At 48.9% G+C, this 24,908-nt stretch overlaps 3 protein-coding genes across 3 annotated transcripts; all 3 read left to right on the top strand.

Moving 5' to 3' along the window:
* Positions 1-5,635: 5,635 nt before the first annotated feature.
* FMAN_15310 (uncharacterized protein) lies at positions 5,636-6,274 on the top strand (the record flags this gene model as incomplete). The annotated part of the gene is made up of 2 exons (XM_041824898.1): positions 5,636-5,919; positions 6,181-6,274. 2 exons carry the CDS (start codon positions 5,636-5,638, stop codon positions 6,272-6,274), a joined length of 378 nt encoding a protein of 125 aa, XP_041690333.1.
* Positions 6,275-8,960: 2,686 nt separating this feature from the next.
* Positions 8,961-9,579, top strand: FMAN_15309 (uncharacterized protein; the record flags this gene model as incomplete). Its single annotated transcript, XM_041824897.1, is given in 2 exon segments — positions 8,961-8,979; positions 8,993-9,579. The coding sequence occupies 2 exon segments, from the start codon at positions 8,961-8,963 to the stop codon at positions 9,577-9,579; spliced, it is 606 nt and encodes a 201-aa protein (XP_041690332.1).
* A 9,427-nt stretch (positions 9,580-19,006) lies between these two features.
* On the top strand, positions 19,007-21,929 carry FMAN_15308 (uncharacterized protein; the record flags this gene model as incomplete). Its single annotated transcript, XM_041824896.1, has 3 exons — positions 19,007-19,457; positions 19,657-19,844; positions 21,561-21,929. The coding sequence occupies 3 exons, from the start codon at positions 19,007-19,009 to the stop codon at positions 21,927-21,929; spliced, it is 1,008 nt and encodes a 335-aa protein (XP_041690331.1).
* Positions 21,930-24,908: the final 2,979 nt, after the last annotated feature.

Genomic DNA, 24,908 nt, shown 5'->3' with positions numbered 1-24,908 from the left:
TTTACCTCTTTAGGGTTCGACACTTGTGTCTTTGACAGAGGTTTTGGCAACTCTTCGGTCTGGCCATATTCCTCTTGTCTTTGGCCTCGCCTTGCCTGCCTCACCTGCTGAGGATCTGGCGTTTCCATTGTCCCCTCTGGTCTTGGTGCCTCACGAGGCTTGACTCCAAGTGTCAACGTTGAGTCTTGACAGTTGGATGTCTGTAGCTGGTGAGCTCCATCTACATCATGTTCAAGTCATGCAATACTAACATCTACCCATCTTCGGAAGCCTGTCTCTTGCCATCGGCTTCTCTCCCCATGTGGTTGAGGACATTGCAGGACTTTGACCACTGCGGTCTTCTCCTACTGTTAAGTACGCTCTTCATAGTTTTGTTTCGTTGTAACCTTCCCTCTTCGGACTCCTCCCTTTTTGCGGTCTTTGACTGCATTGTCCTTAACTGTTCTACTTGGGACCTCTCTGTGTCTACAGTTCTGACGACCTCTAGTCTTGCCTCCACCTCAGCTGCCTTTATCGCCTCTCTCAAGGCGCTTTGTACCTCTTAGTTGGTTTGAACGAGCCTACAGCTTGTTCATATTATTCTCACAAGTTGAAGTTTTCCTCTTTGAGACTTTCCATGCTTGAAACGATTGAGTAGCAAGCGCTCTCATCTCTCCACTCCTGGCCGCAACCACCAGAAGTTCTGGCTTCTCACCTAAAGCCTACGTATTAGTTGCCAAGGAGGACAACGAGTATATTGCCAAATGAGTTGGTCGGTGCTCCTTACCTTTGTGTTGGGGTTGGAACATCTTCTACTCAAACCTCTCAAAGATTCGTTGATCGATCAACGGACTGGCCGACGTTTTCGCCGGCCAAGCGACGTGTCTCAACTCGCAAACCAAGGCGCCTTTGGCTCAAGTCACCTCCTCGAAGACACACCCAACACACCCGATACCTCAGCTCGAGTGATGAGAGATGCTATCGATTTCATCTATCCACCAAAGAGCTAGCAGACCTCTACAAGGACCTCACGCGAAAACCTTCGCGCGAAGATGTAGGTAGACCTTCAAGCGTTTTGTCCACTGAGTCCACGCGCTCTAGCCTGGAGTACCCTCAAATAAGAAGAGCACAGGTCATCCACGGTTTGGATCCAAAGCCAGGCGCGATTGGAGTTTGGTCTTGCCAGAAGCACTGAGCCTCGACTTTGGTCACTCTTCACGCTTGAAGAAAGCTGAGCAAGAGATGACCTTAAAAGATCAGCTAAAACAAGCTGGGAGTGTGAAGACGAAGGTTGAGGTGAACTGGAGACAATTTGCGATGAGGGTTCGGATTACGCCTGATCCCTATTTTGCCTTACATGGCCTTCACCCAAGTTCCTCTAAGTTCGACGCGAGGCATTGGCGCGATATTCGACGTGCTCAGATGGATTATAGATTGTGCAAGTGGCGAAAACGTGCTCAGTTGCCTTTGACAATCTTGCTTGGTCGGATGCCATCGTCAGCTCATCAGCCAGGGTTACCACCAACAGTGCATACTACCCCCACCACGAGTCCTGCGTTGCAGTCATTCCATCCACAGAACTCCTCTCGCCTCCCGATTCCCTTGAGCGCGCTCATGCGGTCTCTGACTGTCTGTCACAAGTGTGGTGTGAGGTCTCAACTGCTTCACCCAATCCAGACTTTCACATGACTGTCCCTCTTAGCTGGGAAGATTTCAAGAGGGCTCGAAGACGCACTGCTACATTCTTCACTACAGAAGGCAACGAGAGCTTCGCCATTAAACATCTGCCTTGATCCTCTCACAGCCGTTACATATGTGCAAGCGATCCACGATGGCAGCCACATGATCGGCCGACAAGGCTACGGAGAGCTGTGTGGAACACCCTAGTATGATTGTCAAGGAGGTTGAAGCTCCGTTTCGTCGCTTTGACTACGACCCATTCAAAGACGAAGAACAGGGCTTGACAATAAAAAATGGTGTCTCTTGATAGACCTGACAGCTGTTCCTTGCATAACGCTCCTTACTCGAGCTTGACAGTCAACACGCTCTTTTCATTTTGCACCTCTGAGACAAACCACATCAAAGCGGTCAAGAAGGCTCAACAAGGCAATCACATCAATAAGCCTTGCAACAGCAATGATGAGCTTTCTGCAGGTGACACCACACTTCCGCGCAGCCACCAAACACCCCCGACCGCTGGAGACGTCAACAAGCAGTTAGTCGGCTCTCAAAGACATCATTCACCTCCAGATCAAAGACGAGGACCTCATTTTGACGAAGGTCGCTATTCAGCTGTTCAATCTTGAATACCGACAGATTGAAGGAACCACCAGCTGCAGAGCCACCCTATTGGCGTCGTACTGTTGTCGATCGATCATTGAGTTGGTTGGTCGGGGTGATCGTGACTCGGAAATCATCCTCCGCCTCACATGATGACACTGGACCGTGAGATTGACATCCGAAACACTGCTGCGAGATGAAATAATTGGCGACAGTCATTCATTACTGACGATACTGATCCAAAGACCGGCATCGAGGGGAGTTCCATTTGATTTGGATGGATATGTCGAGCTTTTCATTGTCAGTCTGACTCAACACTGGATATAATAGAGTACACATTACTCTATTAATATCTTAGTCACCAGCCAACTCAACATGCTGTCTATACCAGCTGCGCTTCTGCCTCGTCGTATACGGACACTAAAGAGAATTGGCGTAGTGAGCAGCTATCAAGATGTGATAGCAGATCACTTGAATTACCTCCTACATCATGTCCGGTCCCAGTTCGCCACTTTGATGGTAGTTAGGTTAGCTACCCATTCCTCTGGGGTGTCTCCCGAGACAACTTCACCTTCCAAGACAAGGCTCAAGGCAACCAAGCCCTCGCGAAACTGAAGGACGTCGAAATGTCTCTGTCACGACCTTGCCGATGATAAACAACTGTACATCTCGGTTCAGTGTCAATTTCGCATCGATGTGTAAAACAAGAGCGTCGAGAACCTCTTCCATGCATCGGAGCCAGGCCAAATACTCGATGTACAGTTGCGATATGTGGCGCGATGACTATTTTGGCCGTCCTGTTCTTTCCTTGTGAACACGAGACACATGCTCCAGAAGCTCGATGATGAAGATAACCTGAGAGAACAATATGGGAGTATTAACGTTCTTATCGAAACGCTTATATCTGAGCATTTCGGACCACGGATAAAGAGGGACTTTGATATCTGCAGTCAGAAGCCGCAGAGAATAGAGATTACGATCCCTGATCTGAAGACCATAACTTGGGCTTTCAACGTGGCCATTTCCCGTCCAGAGTTTGACCAATGATCAAGACGATGCTCCTGGCTATGTGCGTCGATTTATAGCTCAGCGCTTCATCTTTCCTATGGCAAGCGCTTACAATCAGATGTGTCTGAAACAAGTCCTAGGGAGGTCGCCTTGAATACTGACAGGCTCACCTCACCGCCGAAGCGTGGTACAATCAGCTTTGATGAGGTTTACCAGGGTGTCTCCTAGTGACCAAGATGTTTGAACCAGAAATCGTTGGACCAGAACACGACGGACGACTCTTCCTACTGATACAATTACTTAGTAACGGGCATATCGCCTAGTTCCCTCCTGGCCAATGGCGGGTTCGTCACGAAAACATTGATCGTCGTATCAAGGGTCGCTGAGTACATCCGGCAGACACATGTTGATCGGTTCTTGGATCAAGAGCGCATTGGACTCAGGTTGCTTATCCAACTCGGACGATTTGTTCAGCCTGGCACCAACCCATCAGATACTCGATCCTCTCGGTGCTTTTTCCAAACACCATGCTAGAGATGCCCCCAACTTCAAAGGCGCCATTCCGCAATGACCGAAGATACAACTCTTCGTGTCCCAGAAGCCGTGATGGAACCTGGCAACCAGATTCCTCCTGCTTGACCTCAGCAAGTCAGCGCTGTGGACACACATGGATCATCAGTCTTTCCTCGCCAAAGCAACAGCGGTCTCGCCACCAAGAAAATGAGGACAAAATCAACGGCGTCCGTTTCATTTGGAATCAGACTGTGCGAGACTCAAACCACGACATGGATTTGCAAGTTTACCGTACATAATGCGACTCGACAAAAGCATGCAAATCATCATGGTCCTAGTCGCTTCGGCCGATGCAGCACAATCAGAAGATCCATCTGTAGTGGCTCAGACACGATCAACAACAGAGTCACTCCGCTTGGTGACTCGCTATCATATTTATACAAGCCACCATGTCATCACTCACACAACGTTGAACGTAACCGTGTCGCAAGACGAATGAATGACATGGGTCGTCTAGATGACAACTGTCGGAGCTGGGAGTACTCATCAGGGAGTGCAAGCAGCTCGTAAAGCACTGCCAAAGAATCACGCCTCACAAAGTGCGCAGCACTATCAACCTCAATGAGACTAGAACGACAATCTGTCGACTCACTGGGGAGTCAAGAATCAAGTGCGGTGAGAAAGCTCTTTACTCATCCCGCCCAGGAGAGTTGCCCGCAGGAGCACACGTGCAACAAAGGCAGCTGATCGCCAACGAAGATCTCGCAGCAATCCCTACCTCAACGAGAAGTTCCACGTGTCTATGAAACAACTGCTCGACATAGACACAGAATGCACTTTATTCTTGGATGCGAGAAGCACGAGAAGCATTTCTGCAAGGAAAACCCGCTTCAAGATGCCATGAGCCACCTTTAAGGCAAAGCGAGGCAAAAGTTCAGCCGCTAAGGCATGAGGAGTTGGGTGTCAAGAAGCGCACGGCGGTTCCAAAGTCCAGGGTGAAGCGTGACGAGGATGAGAGGAACAACACCAGGACCTTCAATCCTGTCGCCTGATACCCCGGCTGAGCTTTCTGTGGCAACGCAGCTTCTGACAATCCCGGGCCTGATACCATTCACGGCATTGTGGAACAAGTAATGGTCAATAAGTTGGAGCTGCATATCAAGCGAAACCACGAAATCTATGATGCGGAAGATAGTCATCCGACTTTGGCATCGTCAAGTACCTACAATGGCGTTGTCAAACCTTGTCGCCCGCTCCAAGCTCCGACCAAACTCTGGACTCGAAACTGTGTTTCCGCACATCTATCAGGAAGGAGCCAGGTGTTTGAGTGGGTAAAATCACAGGGTCGCCAGTGTAATAGAGTTATTGGTATGGCTTAGATGAGGGAGCATGAGAACCTCATGACGAGGTTGAACAGTGCGCCCCTGGAGCAGCGGGCGGACCACCCACGTTTATCAGACACATAATAGCTTCGCAAGCGGCCAATCAACTACAATGGTCGGTGCGTTGGTCCAGGAGAGCCTCGAACGTACCATCCTTTCGGAAGCTATACAGCAACAGACCACGCGCCACAGGCTGCCAACGGTCCTATTGTCGAGTGGACGGAGCATTATCAGCCTAGTGGGAAGTATCATCATAAGCGGAAATAACCAGCTATGTATTTCGATACAGCTGGTATCCCGGGCAAGCGTCACTTGTCGTGGGCGATGCCAGTCTTGCCCTAAAGAACAACCTTGTGAGGTCCAAAGGAGTAAATGCAAGCCATGCATCAAGTTACCCGCCGCAGATGATAAAGACTCTCTGGAGAGAATGACACCCAATACCAAAAGGTTTCTCCTTCCTCGGGAGACTCTCGATGTTAGAGATTCGAGACGCTGAAGACGACAAGAGAGACGAGGACATTAAGCTCCTCTGTGGTGAGTTTGAACGACACAGCCGTGAGGAGAACCCAGAAGAAAGAGCTCTGTGCAGGGAATTGATCCGATATGGTGATCATCTGGAAGAGGTCCAGAAGCAAAGGGCAGCAGAGGCCAATCGCAAGAAACAATTGGATCTCTTTGACTCTAGATTGTCCAAAGAAGACTTCCAGAAGCTAACTTCTCATGCTTCCTTCGGTGCTGGCATCGCCACCAATCATGGGTTCCATCCTATGATATTCTTGATTCACAAACTCCAAAAACTCCTCTCAAACAAAAGGTCGATGGGTTTATCCTCAAAAGTATCTGAAGCTCTTGACCCGACAAAGTTCTCGGTGGTTGGCAGGTGTCATTGTCCCCATTATCCTCAAGGCGCTATAGAAAGATAGTTGGCAACGGTTTTACACCGCATGGCCCATAGTATATCACTGTTCTTCAAGTCACCTATAGCACACGACGTTAGATACTACTGTACGCACTCTAGTGGCGGAGCAGCTTCAACCGACCCTCCCCCAGGCCTACTTTCATCACGCGTCCCTGCCATACAGGCACTCCTCCAGCAATGGACGCCGCTCTAAGAGGAGATAGTCTAGATCGAACCATCGTGTTCGATGAAACGGGAAGCGCATTGTGTCACGAAGACTGAAGAGCTTGAGAAGACACCGATAATCCGAGCAAGAAAAAGAATCTACCATGCGACACAATCTCAAGTTACAGCTTGATGTGGAAGTACTTCAGCGCAAGGCAGAAACCTTCCATCGAGCATTTTTCGACAAGGGCCACACTGAGAACTGGATGGCACTTGCAAACCTTCTGAAACCTAGCATGAATTTGTCACCACAGTCGATCTGCCAGAATCCCCAAGAACGATGCTCGGAAGGGTTGGGAACCTCCCTCATATGAGGAAAAGGACATCTTCGGCCACGAGACTCCAAAAATAGGAAAAAAACGCAGCTGCCTTGACCGGCTAATCCTATGGCATCTGTGTTCCCTCCACCCTACTCAAATTCTTGTGCCTTAGCCATGATTCTATTCCGCTTACGTTCCAGCTACACTAGCACTACAAATATCCTTCATGCCCTCATTACCTATCTCCAACTTGAGGCAAGATGGGTCCCTTGCATAGCCTCAGGATTTATATGGTATTATTTCTTCCCTTTTTTTAACCCAACTGGCTCCACAAGTGCAAGCTGATCGCGATGAGCCTAATCACGTTTCCTCTTGATCCTGCTACTAGGGTAGCATTAGATCGGAAGGAACCTGGGTGCAAAAGTATTGCATGCCTTTCGACCCTAATTCCTCCTTGGCATCTCACGACTGATTATAACATCAATCATCCTGGCCCCGGCAAGAGAAATGTTATGCCTCTTCTTCCAATTGATAAGCTTAGGGTTAGGGCTGAGGTCCGAATTAAGAGCCTTGGATCTATTCCCTCTCATGCAACCACGGATCGACTCTTCCGACCTCATGACTCTGACGGCTCTGTCCTCATAGAACCTCAGAACATCACTAGGAACAGAACTTTGGCCTGAACTTATTGCTATTCTGTTAATCCTCTTGACATACGTCATCTCCAAAAATTTCCTCCATTGGCTTGTCCGATATACTTGGTCAACGAATGGTTGAGGTTTTGCGCCCAAATCGGAGTGGCGTACTCGGCGGCCTTCAAAGATCCCACTCCAAGGACACTTAGTCTGACGTGTTCTGACACAGGATACGGAAGAGCGGGTGCCATCGAAGTTGATGTCTCTCTCTTGAGAGACGAAGCCTTGGTTATTTACGCTTGAAAATGCACCCACTGACAAGGCTGGGAATAAGGTTGGGTCGAGGCATTTTAAGGTCGATCTAAAAATGCGAATCAAGATCATTGGCCGCGATTTAGAATGCACGCAGTTTGATGACATCCAAGATGCAATTCAGCAACTGAACGAGTGTCTCACCCGACTACGACGCGCTTCACCCCCAATTGCTCCTGGTCTCGCAATCGTGAAGATCGGAGGATCCCGCTGCGCCAAAGACTGGGACCAAGATCGCTGCAGCACTTTCTATTGCTGGACTCCTGAAGGATCAAGAAAATCCTACCACCAATAACGGTTTCGCTGAGCTAAGTAAGCTCTGACTATACGGCCTCAACCAAAGCCTCCCCAAAGTGGTGAAGGTTCAAGCTCTGCATCTTCTTAGTGCCAGGCTTGGGCCCTGAACGGCTTCGGGGCAAGCGTCACAAGGTTGAAGAACTGCTCTTGCACTCCGCAGGTCTCACTCTTGCAGTACCAGATCTCAAGGCTCGAGGACGAGCATATGGATCTCAGCTACCAAGAGGCTTGATCCAAAATTTACAATTGCCTGCCCTTCGACTCCTAACGTGTGATCAACACCCCAGACCTCGTTTGGGAAGAAGGCAAGTGCTTTCCACTGTTCGCCTCCCAAGAAGACAGCAAGGGGCATGATCGAGAAGCGATACCGCACCAACCTCAAAGACAAGATCGCTTGTTAGGGTTCACAAACACCCGTGGCTCTAACTACCTGCTTGGCGATACCTTCAAGCCCCTGAAGACTCCACCTGGCGGACAGGTCAAGAACAAATCACTCGATCACAAGGCAAAATGGCCAACCTTAACAAGGCCTAAGGGCTGAGCCACATAATTCTGCAAACACTCGATTTTTGTATTCCGTCAAACAGCCAGGACATGTCCGAGCGCTCATCTGGCAGCTTCTCAGAAGATGAGGAATCAGGCGTGGCAGTCCTTGGTAATGGGATCACAGGCTTTCGAGATCAAGCTTGTACTCATACTATCCAACAAGCAGGTCAAGTACTTGCACTTGCTTGCTGAAGCTCCAAGAATGTGAATCGTCTTCGTCTCCCGCTACTTTGAGACTGGAAGAGTACAAAAAGAGACCAGTAACGTTTGGGAGAGCAGCGCCAAACATCTTCCTCACTTACTGCCCAGAAAAGGAACGAGAAATTATCAACAAACCAGCACCATATTTCCGTCTTTCACTTTACCTTATATGACTGGCTACCAATGCGTCTTGAATGCGGACATCATACATCTCGTGCATATACCATGCCGTCGGGAAAGAATTAGGGTTTCATATCAATGACAGAAGACCAACTGGAAACGTGACAGAAAGCAGATGCCTGAAGACAGTTTCCAATGACATAAGGCCAGCTCGTTGGAAGAGCAGTGTCAGAAGAATTTCTGCCTCTCGTGCTACTTGGCCAAAGATCTGATGACTCAGGAGGCTTTGAAAGAGAATTACCAAATGTCTCCAGCTCCCGCATGTACCGACCCAAGTCATCTACCCGCTAGATCACCGCGACGCCCTCATACGTTCAAGCGACGATTCGGAATTCCTACCTGCGGCAAACAATGGCCAAGAAAGCGAGACTGATAGTGTCGACAATTATCTCGCGCTCCTCAGCGCGCGTCAGATCAAGAGTGCTTCAAATAATCCTGGCGCGGTGCCTTTTGAGCCCGGGGATCACACTCGGGATACCCAAAGTCTTGTCCAATACAGGTCTTCTGTCAATGGTGGTTACGGCGAGCCGTTCAATGCTGCCCCGCTCGAGACGTCATTGAATGCCGAAAGACCTCCTAAAGAGCATGCTCAAGGGGCCAAGTCCAAGTGCAAACTATTTGCCTCTGCTCTTTGGAAGTCAACATGTATCGACGCCAGTCAGTCCGACTTTCCAGGCATACTGTCAATTGATCATTTCGTATCTCAAACCAATAGCGTCAACTCCAAAGGCCAGCTGGTGAAGTCGATCAAAGACATGACATGCCAGTCTTATGCAAAACTTGTTAATCGGTCACATATGCAACGGTGGGATGAGTGCCAGATTCCAATAACCGAATATGCCCCCACACGATCAACGGACTAAACCAGTTCAAACAAGTAGCTATTGACCACCTGTTCCCCCGTCTAGCACATCCCATCCAGATCGGTGCAATAGTACCCGGGGCTCGCCTCGGAGCTACACTACGCAATGTGTCCATCAAGAAGGATACCATAGTGGACTGACCTCTTCGCTCTGGGCGCCAGATCAATCAACCGCCAGTTACAAACTACTGGAAAACAGTTGGCGTTGAAGATTGAAGGCAATTGACAACTCAAACGGCCCAACGAGAGCTGCTCAAGCCATGGCATTCGATGCGATGAGCCTTTCGATTCATGTGGCATCGTCATCAGCGCTATTCACGGACAGTACCAATATGCCCCATTAAGAATAGATCATGAGCTCGTTGTCAAGGTCGTTGTCATAGCGGGCTATATGATTGTGGCGAGATACAATCACCTACTTTATCACCTGCGTCTTGGGTCACGTTCAGTCTGAGGTATCTGACAATTATAATGATAGCTGGCGACGCAGGTCGCTATGTGCACGGAACTCGACACCAAACTCAACGACGACGAGCGCAGAGTCAATAAATGGCTCTCGGAGTTTCCGCAGAGCCTCAAATCCTTCTTGTGACATCCCGGCGCGAGAACCGGAGAACTTAAGAGACATTGAACCCGCACCCGTACTTGTCAATCAACATAGAGAAGCCAGACCGCGCGGGTTCAATTTCCCAAAGCAAAGAGTATATTATAATGGAGCAGAACAAGAAAGACGTTCTCGCGCGACTCACCCTGCACTGAGCAACCTGGACCTTCCAAGCAAATTCTCTGGAAATGCGCAATCAATTGCCTGGAGAATTGCTGCAAGTGCCAGCGCCTTTATACAAAGATCAATGCGGGAACAATGCATACATCTGCAACCTGAGCCCGAATGATGCTGTTTGACCGACATCACAAACAAGAATCCTGCAATAACAGCTGCAACAGCAGAGCCCTTCACTCGAGCCTACAAAAGGACTCCTAGTTTCCTAGTAGACTATTGACGTCAACCCAGAGCACTTACTATCATCAAAGCAGTAGAAGCCTACAAGCTCTAGATTCTTCTTAGAAGAGGAGAGTAACCAGTCAGACCGTTGCCTGGCGAAAAGGGAGGGAATAGTTAATGCTATACCTCGAACTGTCCCTATGCCAATTCAGTCTATTCCAGCGCCCTAATTGAGCTTAACCTGTCGACTTGAAATTAACGTCGTCCAAACCCGATGAAGATCTATATCCTGAGGATAAGACTTCGGAAGATCCGAAGGATATAAACTACGGTCCGCGCAAGACTAATTCAAGCCTCTCAATGACAACTAAACCTACAGTTTCGTCAATATGGAGACTGTTATCATACCAAAACACCAAAGCCTTAACCCATGCACACAACAATCGTCTCCTCGTTGCACCGACATCGTAAACAAGAATGCTACCTTCGGCCATTACCTGTTACCACCAAGTGGTCTTGAGCGTTACCACAGCGGCGTCTTGACCGTCGATACGAAGCCATTTGAGGCGGTTTACATCTATTACCAGGACGTATTCCCATCTCTTCCCCCGCCTTGCCAGTGCTGGCGCGGTGGCCGTTGGGAATGTCGATCCAAGAGCATCTGTCACTATTGATCTTTCCTGCCCTACACCTCTTCCCGGCCCATCGGTAGACTCCGAGGGGTGCCACCAAGAACTACGCAGAGATTCGGACCAAGGATCACCCAGACATTAGTCCCTCCACGGCTCCGAACCTCAAGTCTTGTAGAAAGAGGGCGAACACGATGCTCCTCAGCAACCCTGCGCTCATCCGCCTTCACTGGAACGACATACACAGGGCGAAAAGAAAGGTGTGTCTTTAGGCGGCAAACAGAACAGAATATATTACGCCAACTATACCTTGCTCAACAAAGCCGCAAGTGAAGGACAACACCAAAGGACCATTCGAATCATATTTCGACAATCCCTTCACAGCTCGACTCACCAGTATCTTGAATGCAGATATCATACATCATGTGCGTACACCATATCCCCTGGACGAAATCATCACTACCGACATCAAACCCGGCCTAACCCTTACGGAAAGTGTTGGTATGAACCCCCGTCAATTCGCATATGAATATATATCCTACCAACTCGCCAACTGGCCCTTATAGTCCCTACGCCGAACATGTAGTTTCGCATGGCTATATCCCAGCAAACAGAAACCCGATCGAGGCACCCTTGCATAGTCGTCGAAGTTGCATATAACTACGAGGCAAGAAGCTACAGAAGCTCTCCAAGGCCTACATCCACAGAACCAAAGGCAAGATCGAAACTGTCGTCGACTTTGACATGAAGAAAAACAAGGAGTCGACCGTTTCGGTGTAGAAGCCTAGATTGTGAGTTGTCCAAGTACTCCATTGTCCGCTGAGCAAGATACGGCTCTTGTGCCTTCCAGCCCCCGATCTAACAATCATCACATTCACGATACTGATATAGTAGTCCCTTATAACAGGTTGATTATTGATCTGGACTTTGGGACCACATATTCATCAGTGTCGTAGGTGCTGATACGCGCAATTATCCCATCAGACTAGTCATCCAGGATGCACTCCAATGGTTCAAGCTTCGAGCTTGTTCTGGAGTAGTGCTGACCAGACAGGAGAAAGGGTGTCTCGCGGCGGATCTGCTTTCTCTTCTTCCGGAGATAATTGACAAAGTATGCAAACTCTGCAGTCACTGTGATACTGGGCACCTCTCACGACGTCCCCCACAAGCAAGCCCTTACCACATCTTGTCCAAGTCAAATCTGGGAGCCGTCTTCTTTGCCTATCCACACAAGCAGATATAGCACTCATAATCCACAACCGGCGTGGCAAGATGCCCGGGGAGTCAAATCGCATAGCTTTCCTGCACCTCCTGGGGTATACCATCGACGATCCTTTCCTGCAGATGCCCAATCGAAGTCCCTGAGCCATCTGATGGGCTTAGAGAAGAGAGACAATAAGGCAAAAAGGAAAAGAAGAAAAGAAAATGGAAAGAAAACAAGAAAAAAGAAGGAAAGAAAATAAAAAATAAAAGAAAGAAGGAGAATGAAGAAGGAAATAAAAAGTAAAGGAAAGAGAAGAAGAAAAGAAAGGGAAGGAATAGACCATACCACATGGAGGAGTTCATTTCTACGTGATCCCCAGACGGGCGGGTTTGTAAGTGGTACATCCTCTCAGCAAATCAGAACATCTTGGGAATCGGCATTGTCATCGTCTAGGCGAGTTGCCATTACAAGCCATCACAGACAGCAAGCAAGCCGTGTGTGTGATCATCCAGACACCATATAGTGTCTCCATGCGTCAGTACGCACACGTGGTCAAAGGCCTCTTCGCCTTGCCCCTCAGAGCCCTCCCACTAGCAAGCGGGCCTTCAAGGATGCAGAACGCCGGTCATCTCCCAAGCTCATGGTAAAGCGCCGTCAAATCACGGCAGTTCAGATGGATGAGGATATAATCAACCACAAGATTACATAAAAGCCAGCATGAGGCAATGGATAGTATGTAGTCCAGTGCGTCGAACTTCGGTTTGCCCTAGAAGACTGCCAATGAGTCGGATCCTCAAGAAGTACAAAGAGAATACTCACCGCAGCAACCGCATCAACAGACCCAAATCCGCCCAGAAATCAGCCAGTCCTGCGATCGGATTCTGGTAAGCACATCAGCTGAGCATGTCTTCTGACTTGTCCATCGAGATAAAGACGACAATCCGGAGATTGATCGACGCCAGCTTTCAGATTCAGGATTTGCACCATCTGCTTCTATCATGTAGAAACCCAAGACCTGCACACTGTATCCTCTCTGGAGATGTCTGCCACGCCTCTCCTCGGGAGCAGTATACCGTAGCTTCAGCATAGGATATACCACCGCCGAGGCCAAAAACTACGCCGACTATGCTTGGACAACAGACACATACCAACCGTGCGAGGCAAGGTGCCAGTTGACCACAGCAATCCCAACAAGGGGAGTCAGGGTCAGGGTCTAGGACTGACAACTCAAAAGATCTTTGGCTTATGCACTTGGTATGCTTCCAGCATAAAGACTTGACCTGGCATTCCTATCAAGAGCTTCTTGTTTACTCAAAACTACAAAGTTTATAAGCTATAGATTATTTCCCTCTCAGCTAATTCTATAAGGCGGAGGTGACTCGTCTCAAAGAACGTGTCACTATTCTTGAGAGACAACTCGCCAAAGTCCAAACAACAGAGCCATTAGATATGGTGTCATACGGCCTACGAGAGCACCGTATCTTAAGGGTCCTCAAAAGTAAGGAGGTCAGGATGAATAAGGGCATTGAATTGCTCCTTTTTCAATGGATTAGGCTCCCAACAAGCGATAACTGCAACACTTGGCTGTTTCAGACAATTTATTATCGTTACGTTCAACGGCAATAAACCAATACATGGACAATCAGGTCTTCGGACCCTTCACTGTCGTTGTCCATTTGCTACCTGTTACACAATTTCCCACAGATCGTCTCATATAAAATCTTATACTCCACACTCGTGCCTACTCATCGCCACCATGGAGATGCATCAAACTTTATGTGCTAGTCCTCAAGGAAGATACCTTGCGACTTTGCACGTCAGAAAAGGTGGAACTGGAACAGGGGGGACTTTCCAATGCCTGATCTCGATCACAGTAAACGACGACAATCGCCTCGGACGACGAATACGTCAAAGGAGAGCATCGAATGTATCAATCATCATATCGATGAAATCAGCTGACAGTGGCTCTCCTGAAGTTATCTCAGCCTGTAACTGGTCTCTTACTATTTATCGCTGAGGATTACTGCTTCGGTATGTCCGGCGGAGAGGTTTGACTTTCACTGTTGCATCTCAACACAATTCATCAATCTCTCATCTCAGATCTTTGCCGAGACTCACAGCTCATTTCAAATTCGACGGCATCGATGATCGACAGCACAGCTTCAGAACTCAAACACCTGCGACAGGAAACCCAAAACGCAGACGCATCGATTAGACTGATGATGCGGCATTTGACGTCAAGCAGAAGTGAGATAAGGCTAGCTCATTCATCTCGGAGCTGGAACTTCCTTCAGTGGCCGCTTTTCAAAGAGCTACATCTGGTCACTGCCCGCCATGAAGGTCATCCAGTACGAACAGTTATATTAAGGCAGTTTCAAGATTGTGCTCCAGACGTCAAATGTCATCCCCGATGTCGTTGCGAATCACGGCCCCTGCTTGGAAATCGGCGACAATGAAGGCAAAACAGCCGAGGAAGATAACAACAAGAACGATCACCCTTTGAATACAATGATGTGACATATGATGGCGAGAGCGATCAAAAAAAAAGGACATTGTTCAGACTTGTCATAGAAAGGGGCAAGGTCTCGCCTTAAGAGAACAGATTCATCAGATCCGACCACCTTTCAGAGACTTGCGGCCGTGGTCAGGCTTGGTATATCGAGAACCACTTCCCTGTTTCCAAAGCTGATTGGTGACCATGATGCGGACAGGTAGATCGCACACTGTCGAGACTACCCAGAACCCGTCTTCTAACACCAAATTTATCTTATGATACCAGGCCTTCCTTTACCCGGTCATCGAACTTCTACAATCTCTCTGACATATGGCCAGGGACGTACAACCAAGGACAATTTCGCTGAATATGGCGTCAGCGATGAGTGGAGTCAGCTTCAAAGCTAGACTTCTAAAGGGGAACCGAAGCCGAATCCGACTTATATATCAGCAGAACACCTCTTTATACAATAGCCGGAGCGCCCTACATCAAGCAAAGTCACCAAGTCTTTGTTTCCGGCCACCTATCAATCTCTGCTTCCGTATGAAGAATACCTTCGCCACTGGCCCTGCAGAAGGGAGCGAGTAAGTTTTACTATTATTAAAAAACTACCATCTTGTCTACTTAAGGGCACGGAAGGAGACAGCGACACTCTGGATAGCTTTACTTCTCGAATGCTCTTGAGTACACATCTGACAGACATCTTACCCCGAAGATGGCCCCAGATATCGCCCCAAAGATGAACCTGAGGATGACCAGCATGAACCCGGGGATGACTGCATTTATGATCCGGACTATGACCCCAATGGCGACCCTGACTATAAGCAGGACTATCGGCCCATCGACTAGATAGACACTCATCCTCACTAGCCGACCGGGTAAGACCATAGCAAATCTGGCGGTCCAAACTGCATGAGCACACCATCGACAACAAGTTCTTGGACTTCCCAGGCGGTAACACCTGCAAACTAAAAAGTGGCACATCAACTACTCTCATAATTGCGCTTTTCAAGCCAGCGGTAGATCAATTGCGGCTCAACTTGAGGCTTTCCCCAAAGATGCTGATATCTGAGGCTACTGGTGAGGTAAGTCCCCTAATTATCGACGATATCTTCCATTCCTTTACTGATTGATATTGAAGACAGAGAAGTTGAGCACACCTCGCAGACCGATGATGCTGTAAGCGGCCACCCAGTTTGGAGTCTTCCTCAAGAGACACGCCATAACACCGTACAATGATGCTAGCATCGAATGCCTCGGCTCCGAGTCCAGCTTGGTTCTCCACCATCTACTGTGAAACATCCCCACAAAGGACGCAATTGCAGGGAACGACGGGAAATGTTCAAGTCATTTACTCCTGAACTTCCGGGCGTAGCTACGGTGTCGATGACTTTCGCCGGGATAGTTCACAAACGCCCCTCCGCCAGCACTGGGCATACCCTGCCGCATTAAGGATGCTGCTGAGGAGTTCGACCTAAACCATCTCAAGATGGGAAGAGCAATGGAATCTTCCCCATTAGTGAAGAGCATTATTCTCCTCCGCAGAGAATAAACAGAAGGAGCAGGCAAGCTTTGTGACTCAGATTTTCATCCTAGAGAACTAAGCAGACACCGATGTTATGAAGTCCCGCTTGTGGTTGGGCTCGCTACATCGAGAACCATTTCGCTGTTTCACCGCCCTTAGCTCCGGGTCCTACCAGTGATACTACCACGAGGAACAGACTTTCGACGGCAAGTCCATACAACGAACCGGTCTATATCTCAAACGACAACTCCGATATCAAGATCCTAGGAGCGGCATTCCGTGAACTGCGACAGAACGGCGGTCGTAATCTCTTTCAAGGGCCTGACCAATCTGGAGACACCAATCCTAGGCGGTTCAGAGTTCCGCTTTGCAAAGGCAGAGAGCAAAGACGCTCAAGAAATGTCTTGTCAATCTCCTGGTCTGACCTTTATACACTGGCTCTTGTTTAGATCCATTTCCGCTCGGCCGGCCGTGGGCCGTTGAAACAAGGTTGCGAGCTTCGTATCCTTTCTCTCCACGACATGAGCACCTAAAAGAGCCTGCTCGAGGCTCTGCGTCCCCATCATATGGAAGCCAAAGGCTTGCAGGGAGATGCGGACCTGTCTCACCGTGGCTATGAGACGGGCTAAGTCCCTTGCGTTAACGAGAACAATAACATCGAACGGCTTTTATCATGTCAGAGCCCGATATGCGTTGGATTATGCATAAAGTTGCTATGCAGCCTAAGCGAGAGGTCGGCCTTATCTATCAGAGGCGGTGATGACTGATGACAAGGCTTATCGTCCTCAACAGGTCATCGCACCAACTGCCACCGAGGCTGCAATCGATCAGCCAGACGCAGCAACACTACAAGCGATAGAGCATGCAAATGTGGTATCTCAAAGTTATCGCGACAGAGCTCCAGTTCCTTAACAGGTCATCGAACCAACTGACGACCAAGATCATGCTAACACTAATATAATTCCAACTAGTCTTAAACACTAACTCGCTATCGACATGACCACTGGGGCGACTACTCCACCCAGCAACGTAACAGGCTCGACCTCAATCATTATCCACGACACACTCCTGTCCGAGATTAAGCAACAGAATTACGATGATTTACAGCTGAAAGGTCATATGCAGGATGCCTAGAAACAGTAAGAAAATTACATTATTCCTTCTCAGTAGGCTGCTGGGTAACGGCATACAGCCTCCGCCAAGGAGCTGCGCTTTCGTCGTGAAGCTTACGAGCGTCGCTACAAGGCAAATGTACTTCGTGCTCAGTCGTCAGACAATATCTGAGAGCCCGAATACATCCTTTTGCAGTAATGGGGTTCCCATCCCAGCAGGGCTGTAAGTTTAGAGACCCTTCCACCCCGATTCCACGGCCCCATATAGCAACTTCTTCAGACCTGGGCCCCAGTATAAGTATGGGAATGAGTACTTCTACATGCCATTTATGTACTGCATGTATCTGTTCCGCATCATGTGTGGACCCAATGTTGCTTGAGCGTGGGCATGCCCGGGGACCTGCCTTTCAGTGAACGCGTTATGATGCTATAGTAGTCGGTAACCAGGACTGCTACTATAGTGGCGATCTTCCTTCTATCGCACTGTCTGGTAGTGGACACACTAGAACCGAGATGAGGATGGGGTATATTCTTAACATACTCAAACTCCTGGTTCCATGGAAAAAGGACATGGATAAATGGCGAACTCATGAAGAAATCGCCAAGATCAATAACCTCAGTCCCAGTCAGAAATCACACAGTTACCTCGCTATAGCCATAAAACGATCCAAAGTTCAAGGCGTCGACGTGCTAAACAATAGCATACAGAACCTTTTACTTGTGCCGACGTCACAGACCGTAACAGAGAAGCCTTCATGGACTTGAACAGATGCAGATCTGCGATGGAAGAGCAAAGTCAAAGGAGCTGGGATTCGTGTCCCAGTCAAAGTCCCGGCGGCTTTTTATCAACAGCAAACCTAGATATACGACACTGGTAGCGTTCATCTATTATCGACCACTATCTGGGTTAAAGGTGCCAGGAGAGAATTTCGAAGACAAGTATAAAGAAACTCAGGCACGTTTCGAAGCGGCGGCGGCCTCAGTATGCGGCCAATCCGATACAGCTTGGCTGGATGACGTTCAAACCTGCAGACGAATGATCAAGTTTCGGCAAGTTATTATTCCAGCTCCTTTATCATATATGTAGCTGACCTCCTTCTACAGATCAACTCAATTCCCGAAGGCTCACCAGATGCACGCCTTTGACCTCCACCTGGAGGACGAGATCGACATGCTTGACTTTGAGCTGCCCGAACGATACACATGGGATTATCCTGAGTCCCGCGAGCGCTATACGTCACCACGACAAGCTAACGATCAAGTTTTGTTCAGCTTTCATACAAGCAAAACCTACACGTCGATCAAACATCAATCAAGAGTACCGCTTGGCTCAATGGGAGAATAAACACCACCAATAATACAGAAGATGTCATCCCTCGTGGATAACAAGCGGATGCTTGAAATGCCACCTTCCAGTGACTAGTCTAGAAGATATCCAGGAACGCAGATGCTGTATCACTAGTTCTACTCTAGAGCACAGGTCTCGCGTCAAAGTTCCGTGGTGTTGGATCTGAACCATTCATGCCTCGCGGTCTAGCTGCTCCACGGCCTAACACTGCCCAGCCATCGCTGGACTCACCGCGGTTGACACGGCCTCTACTGCAGACTCAAAGGAAAGACCTCCAGCGCGGCTTTGACGAGCTAACCCGTGATCTCGGGATCATGGACAGATGGGAATCCTACAAGAAGGCAGTGACGGATAAACTCTCACAGAAACGACGCCCCGTCCGCGACCCAGCACGGCCGCATGATCTGGAATGTATCGGTCTTTCCTACAACCCGATTGCCAACCCCAATAAATACAACCTGAGAGGATACTTCACATTATCATCACTAAAACATACTCCTTGGATAAATGGCGGAATATCTAAGTTTATGCCACGCCTCGTCTACAGCAACCACCTTCGCAGCCGCAGACTGTTCCTCAATGTCTTGACCTCAACCTTGATGGGTGGAGATACTGGCGGGAGCTGTGAATTTCAGTTAGCCACACCTTTAATCTTCGACTCCCTTGAAGCTCCATCCCACTAGAAGACTGTTTGCCATAACATCAGACGCTCGGCAGCATAGACTTTGAAACCACGTGAGTTGCATAAGCACCCTCTCCTGAGTTATTCAATGCTCCCGAGTCATTCACTTCTTGGAGGCTTGCCTTACTTACATGGTTACAGGTACTCTTCAATACCCTAAGCTTCCCCCGAGAGCCACGGGCGTCAAGTTCACAACGTGGAATACGAGTCTCGATCGATTCATTGACATGACTAGCTCGGGTACCGGTCCAGATACTAGTACCAACTCAGCCGGCCAAGCCTGGATGCATATCACATCTCAAGAATACGATGCCAAACACAAAACCAATGTACGACAGGCTTGTGCTATCTCCATCAGTGCGATACAAAGGAGCCTTGCAGGCTCGAATATATTAGCAGCAGCTGAATCATGGGCGAAGCATCCAACCCAGCGAGACAATCAATGCCAAGGGAGTGCTATTTTTTATCCAACACAGCGGATGTCTCAATTTAGGGAGTTCAAAGGCCATCGTTATGGTGGTGGCCTTGGCCTGCTCTGAGTCCATGGGGAGGACCAATTAGCAGGCGGTAAGGGTGAAGGGTCCCAGCTTCGACCTTATTCTCGCGCTTATTCTCGTTTGCCACCTGCTCTTCATCGGAGCAGCCGCCTGAAGCGTAGAAGATTTGACTATGCTGAAGTATCCGATATCGACATAGATTTGCCAGCTAAGCGCATCAAAACTGGGGAAGATGCCATCGAATTCTGGATCGACTTTGGCCATCATGCGCCAGTCGCTTGACGAGCTGAATACTTCTATATATAGAAGGATGGAGAATGAGTCTTTCAGGTCTCAGAAGTTCCGACGCGTCAATATTACCACTTAGCAACTCTGCTCCCTACATTGGCCCCGAGGAATACACGGATAAGGAGTTTGAGACCAGCGAACTCTTCGATTCTAGTCACCATATCCCACGATAAGTACTGCGAAGTCAAGCTATTCTTACTGATACATCATCGCCCAGATCCTAATACTTGACGCTTCGATCAACAACAGTCGGAACACCATTCCTATGAGTGTACCCAATCCGAAGGTCAGTTCCAGGAAATTGGATCGTGTTTCAGGCCAGACGGCGACAAGATTTGAAGAATCTACCTCACAGACCAGCTTTCGAGACACCCAAGATGGCTTGCTATAGCCTCGGTGCAAGGAACCGGGTGCGCAGTAAACACTTATTTTTACGACCGTCTTTAGCATGGAGCACTATACTCCGAATCGGTGCTTCAGATCTTCTTGAAGGTCCTTCTTTCGAAAGCTGTATGAGTGGGATAGGCACCATCAACCAACGACGCACGCAACACAAATTCACGCCACACGGTGCCCGGAGCGTTCATTTCCAGGGACCCCCACCTACCAAACGTCAAGATGTCTGTCTTATGCCGTTACGACTCTCAACATCATGGCCAATCTGGTATTCGCAATGAATGCTGAATGAAAGGGATCCAGAACCAGGCTTGCTCACGTTGCTTACTCCTAGCAGGCCTAGGCCAAGAGGGACATTAACATTTCACGTCCCCGATGATGTTTCGGATTCAGAAGAAGATCAGTCAGAACTTTGATGAACGTTCCCGTCGCCTGTTTTTGCTGAGGATCACCAACCTATAACTGGAGGCTACACGACTTGCAGGCTGAAGAGTCACCCGAGATATTCCCAGGAAAGCACACAAGGAACCTATTACGCTACATGATATCAAGCCATACATTGAAGAGTTTACGGAAAAGACTAATATTTCTATCGAGGTTACGCTTATCTATCACGAGAGATAAAGGGCGCAATCCACGGCGAACCTGTCGCCTGCTTCGGCGACCGAGATGGACGATGATGATGACTACATACGACCCTGCTGTCGCTTCACGCCGCAACGGAAGAAGTCTCCCGATCACTAGACATTCATCGAAGAGTCTTTAGAACCGACTGGAAATCCCAGGTACATCATACTGAATCAACACGAAAGAGGTTGTCACAACAAATCAGCCATCTACTAGGAGTGCACCTACAGAGTCCAGGCAAGTCATGAAGAAAAACACCAAAGGGCTGCCGATGAGGACGAGGACGAGGATGACGATATCTGCGACCGTCCTTCTGTCGCCACCCTCTCCAAAAGCAACACAAGCCGCCACAATCTCGCCACCCGCGAACAGACCCGAGCAGCTCTGGGCGACGAAGCAGCCGACCCATGCACGTCACACAGTGACCGCACGCTCAAGAATGATGACTTGGGCAAGCTCTCCAACCTCATCCCTCAAGGCGTCAACCTTCGCTTTGAGCTCGACAACCCCAGTACCGATCCCATGGAAGCGGTTAAAGAGGAACGGCGGAAGGAGGGCAAACTGGCCCCCCGATCGACCTACAGGTGCAGATATTGCGGCGGATGAGAACCTGAAGATTGTCTTCCAAGTTTCTGTCTGCGTACGCTCCTATCAGAGTGCATAGAAGTCAACATGAGTTACTTGAACCTGGACAATTGAGTTGAGAATCTTTGGAGTTGGGGAAGGGTGATGATTATGACTTTTAGATCAATTGGATCGAAATGATGACAATCTGCCTCTCGATACACAACAACTAGCTTGTAGGCCAGCCGATAACAACGAATATCTATGTCTTCCGCACCACAACGGACCCGTCTCCGACAACCAAGTGCCTTCAACGGCGTTCTTTACCTTTGTGGCCTTGAGGCTGAAGCCTCTTTTTGACCCCTCAACCCTATCACAGCCTTCAACGGCTTTCCCAAACTACTAACAGAACTACGACTCATGATATGGGAACTGGACGGCTGGAACACCTCGATCACACCCCTTTTCGTACAGTACCTTCTAGTTCAACAACACTGGGCAGTCGAGTCTTTTGACGAGGTCAGACCAAAGCTTAGCTTTGATAAGTCAACAAGAAAACTTCGGATACCTTAGTGCTCGAAAACAAGGGCATCGACATGCAATCTGTTATCGAGTCGGACCTCAAGGTCGAGAATCCCGAGATGCTAGAAGCTCGATAAGACCTTTGATTGGTACGACTGGACTGAAGGCTATGAAGGACATGGCAGACACGGGGATAACAGGGTTTACCCCATTGCGTTCCTATGGAAACCCCGCGTAAGGTCGATTGGCCCCCAGTGCGCCACTTCAGAAGGCTTGATCTCGAAGACGATGGCAAAGGAGAGCGACAGTTTCGACAATGTTCTCGCGCTTCTGATAGCACGACGAACGAAGAACACCAGCCGCCTGATATGAAGATCCCAGATGCGTTCTCCTGGGGTTATGAGTTCCATCGCTGAAGACTTCCGGTAATAACCTCTCAGGTAGAGCACATTCAATCGCCGACGAGAGAGAAGTACGGCTCGGAGCTCCTCAGAAGGCTCATAAACAAACCATCTGTCGGTGATTGCCTGCGCAGGGCTTACCACGACCTAGAGTCACAAATCTTAGACGAGGCTGGAAGGATGAATGCAGTAAAAACGAAGAACAAAAAGATCCTGCACTAGATTAATACACTAGACGGCGTGTCTATGAATTGAGAATGGGAACAAGCGGGGGAAGATATGCATTGTGGTACTATCAACTACGGTTGACGCCGGTACACTCGGCGAAAATCCATGATCAACCGTTAGGGGTAAAGGATTGCCAGAGCTGATGCGACTCGGAAGCCTGACTTTTTAAAGCTGCCACTCCCTCTTTGTGATGAGGCGACACCCTCCGGGGCAAGTTCATAGAAGAGTACAATGCTGCTTCCGGTGAAGCCTTACGCCAACCCTCGGCACATGTCGGCAAGCTATAACACCTGAACTGTTAAGATTGTACTCAAGAGGTCAAACTCGAATTGCTTCAGCGCATCAATCAGAAAAGGCGCTTGGCCGCAAGGACCCAGTCATTGAGCATTCAATCCTCCCGAGTCATCACAACCCACTTCAATCAATCAACAAAATGCACGACCGGTTCCAGTTACCTCCTCGCAGTGCTTCGTACACTCAACACTACATTGTGGTGATAAGTGCTCACAGCATGCTGTATATACTCAAGCCAGACTGCTCCTTCATGACAGCCCAGCAATGGCGAAGATCAGCAGTGATGAAACCTGGACCGTCAGGAGTCTTCAAGACTTTCGAGCAGAGTTACACGAGCGGACCAACCATGGTAGTGATTGGGTGACGCTCAATCATATGCAAATTGTGGCAGGAAACTCCTCCTTCGCAACAGCCCGACAACAGCGAGAATCAGCATCAACAGCAACAGAGACAAAAAAGGTAGTCTTGCCCATCTGTAACAGCGATAACCAGCTCGCTTCACCCCCAGCGCCATCGTCGATGATATCCTCGGCCCGCATGATTACTAGCAGTAGCAGCTAAAAGTGGCCTGAGCTCAGACAGAGGACACCACCAACCAACTCGAGGCTCGCCTTTACAAGGCCACTCCTGAGCTCGATCAATAGGTGAAAGTCTTATTACGACAAGATGCAGACCACAACAACGCACCACTACTTGCTCAAAGCTATTGCAAGGCCAACAGAGCTTCAGCAAGAAAGACAAATCAACAGATATGGGCAATATACTCGTTGCCCTCCCTGGTCCTGGCTGAGTCTGACCGTGGGCCTTTCTGAGCTAGCATCAGGGGAGGTAAGGAGTATATGCCCATGTGTGTTGATTCGTCTTCCTTGCTTTTGTGTTGGGGTTGAAATCACTTCTATTCTCGCAACCTCATCACCTATCCTCATTGGGCTTCTGATTCATCACGTGTATATGCGAGTCGGGCCCTTTCTCTACCTCAAGAGAGCCATGCAAAGGACGTACAGGTATAGGGGACAACCTAGATCGTGGATGCGATGGCGGCTGGAGACACTCTAAGTATTGGAGGTGTAAGACTGGGGATGAAGCCGATGTTGAGGATAACGGGACCAGTGAGCATGAAAGAGATGGTGCAGAGAAAGACAAAGACTCCTCGAAGACATCTACATGCTTACTTTTCTTGTATGGGGGATGCGGCAATACTCCCCAGATCACAGCCTCCACCTACACCAGAAGCCAAGTCGGACGATGGTAATTTCACAGTATCGACATCGGCTCTAGTATCTTACGTACCACAGAGGAGTTCTCTGCGAGAGACAGGCTGGCAAATCATGAGTGCAATGACTGACGTCAAGAAGGAGATCTCTAACTCGGGATACACGGACTGGATATTGAGTCGGTGATGGGGGGCGATGTGAAATGTGACGAGATCTGCATGTATTATGAAGTGTTGGCGCTTATATTAGGCTTGGAAGCCGAGAAATATGGTTGAAAATAAGCTTGATGCAGCATGAATTGTGACAGATATGCGTGTCGACCTCTCTGCTTCCTTTGACATGTGTTACAGAAGCGATATTCT

This window comes from Fusarium mangiferae, assembly GCF_900044065.1.
Source record: "Fusarium mangiferae strain MRC7560 genome assembly, contig: FMAN_scaffold019, whole genome shotgun sequence".
Classification (NCBI taxonomy): Eukaryota; Fungi; Ascomycota; class Sordariomycetes; order Hypocreales; family Nectriaceae; genus Fusarium; species Fusarium mangiferae.
The sequence above is the reverse complement of the archived record's forward strand: the minus strand, read 5'-3'. Positions and strand labels throughout refer to the sequence as shown.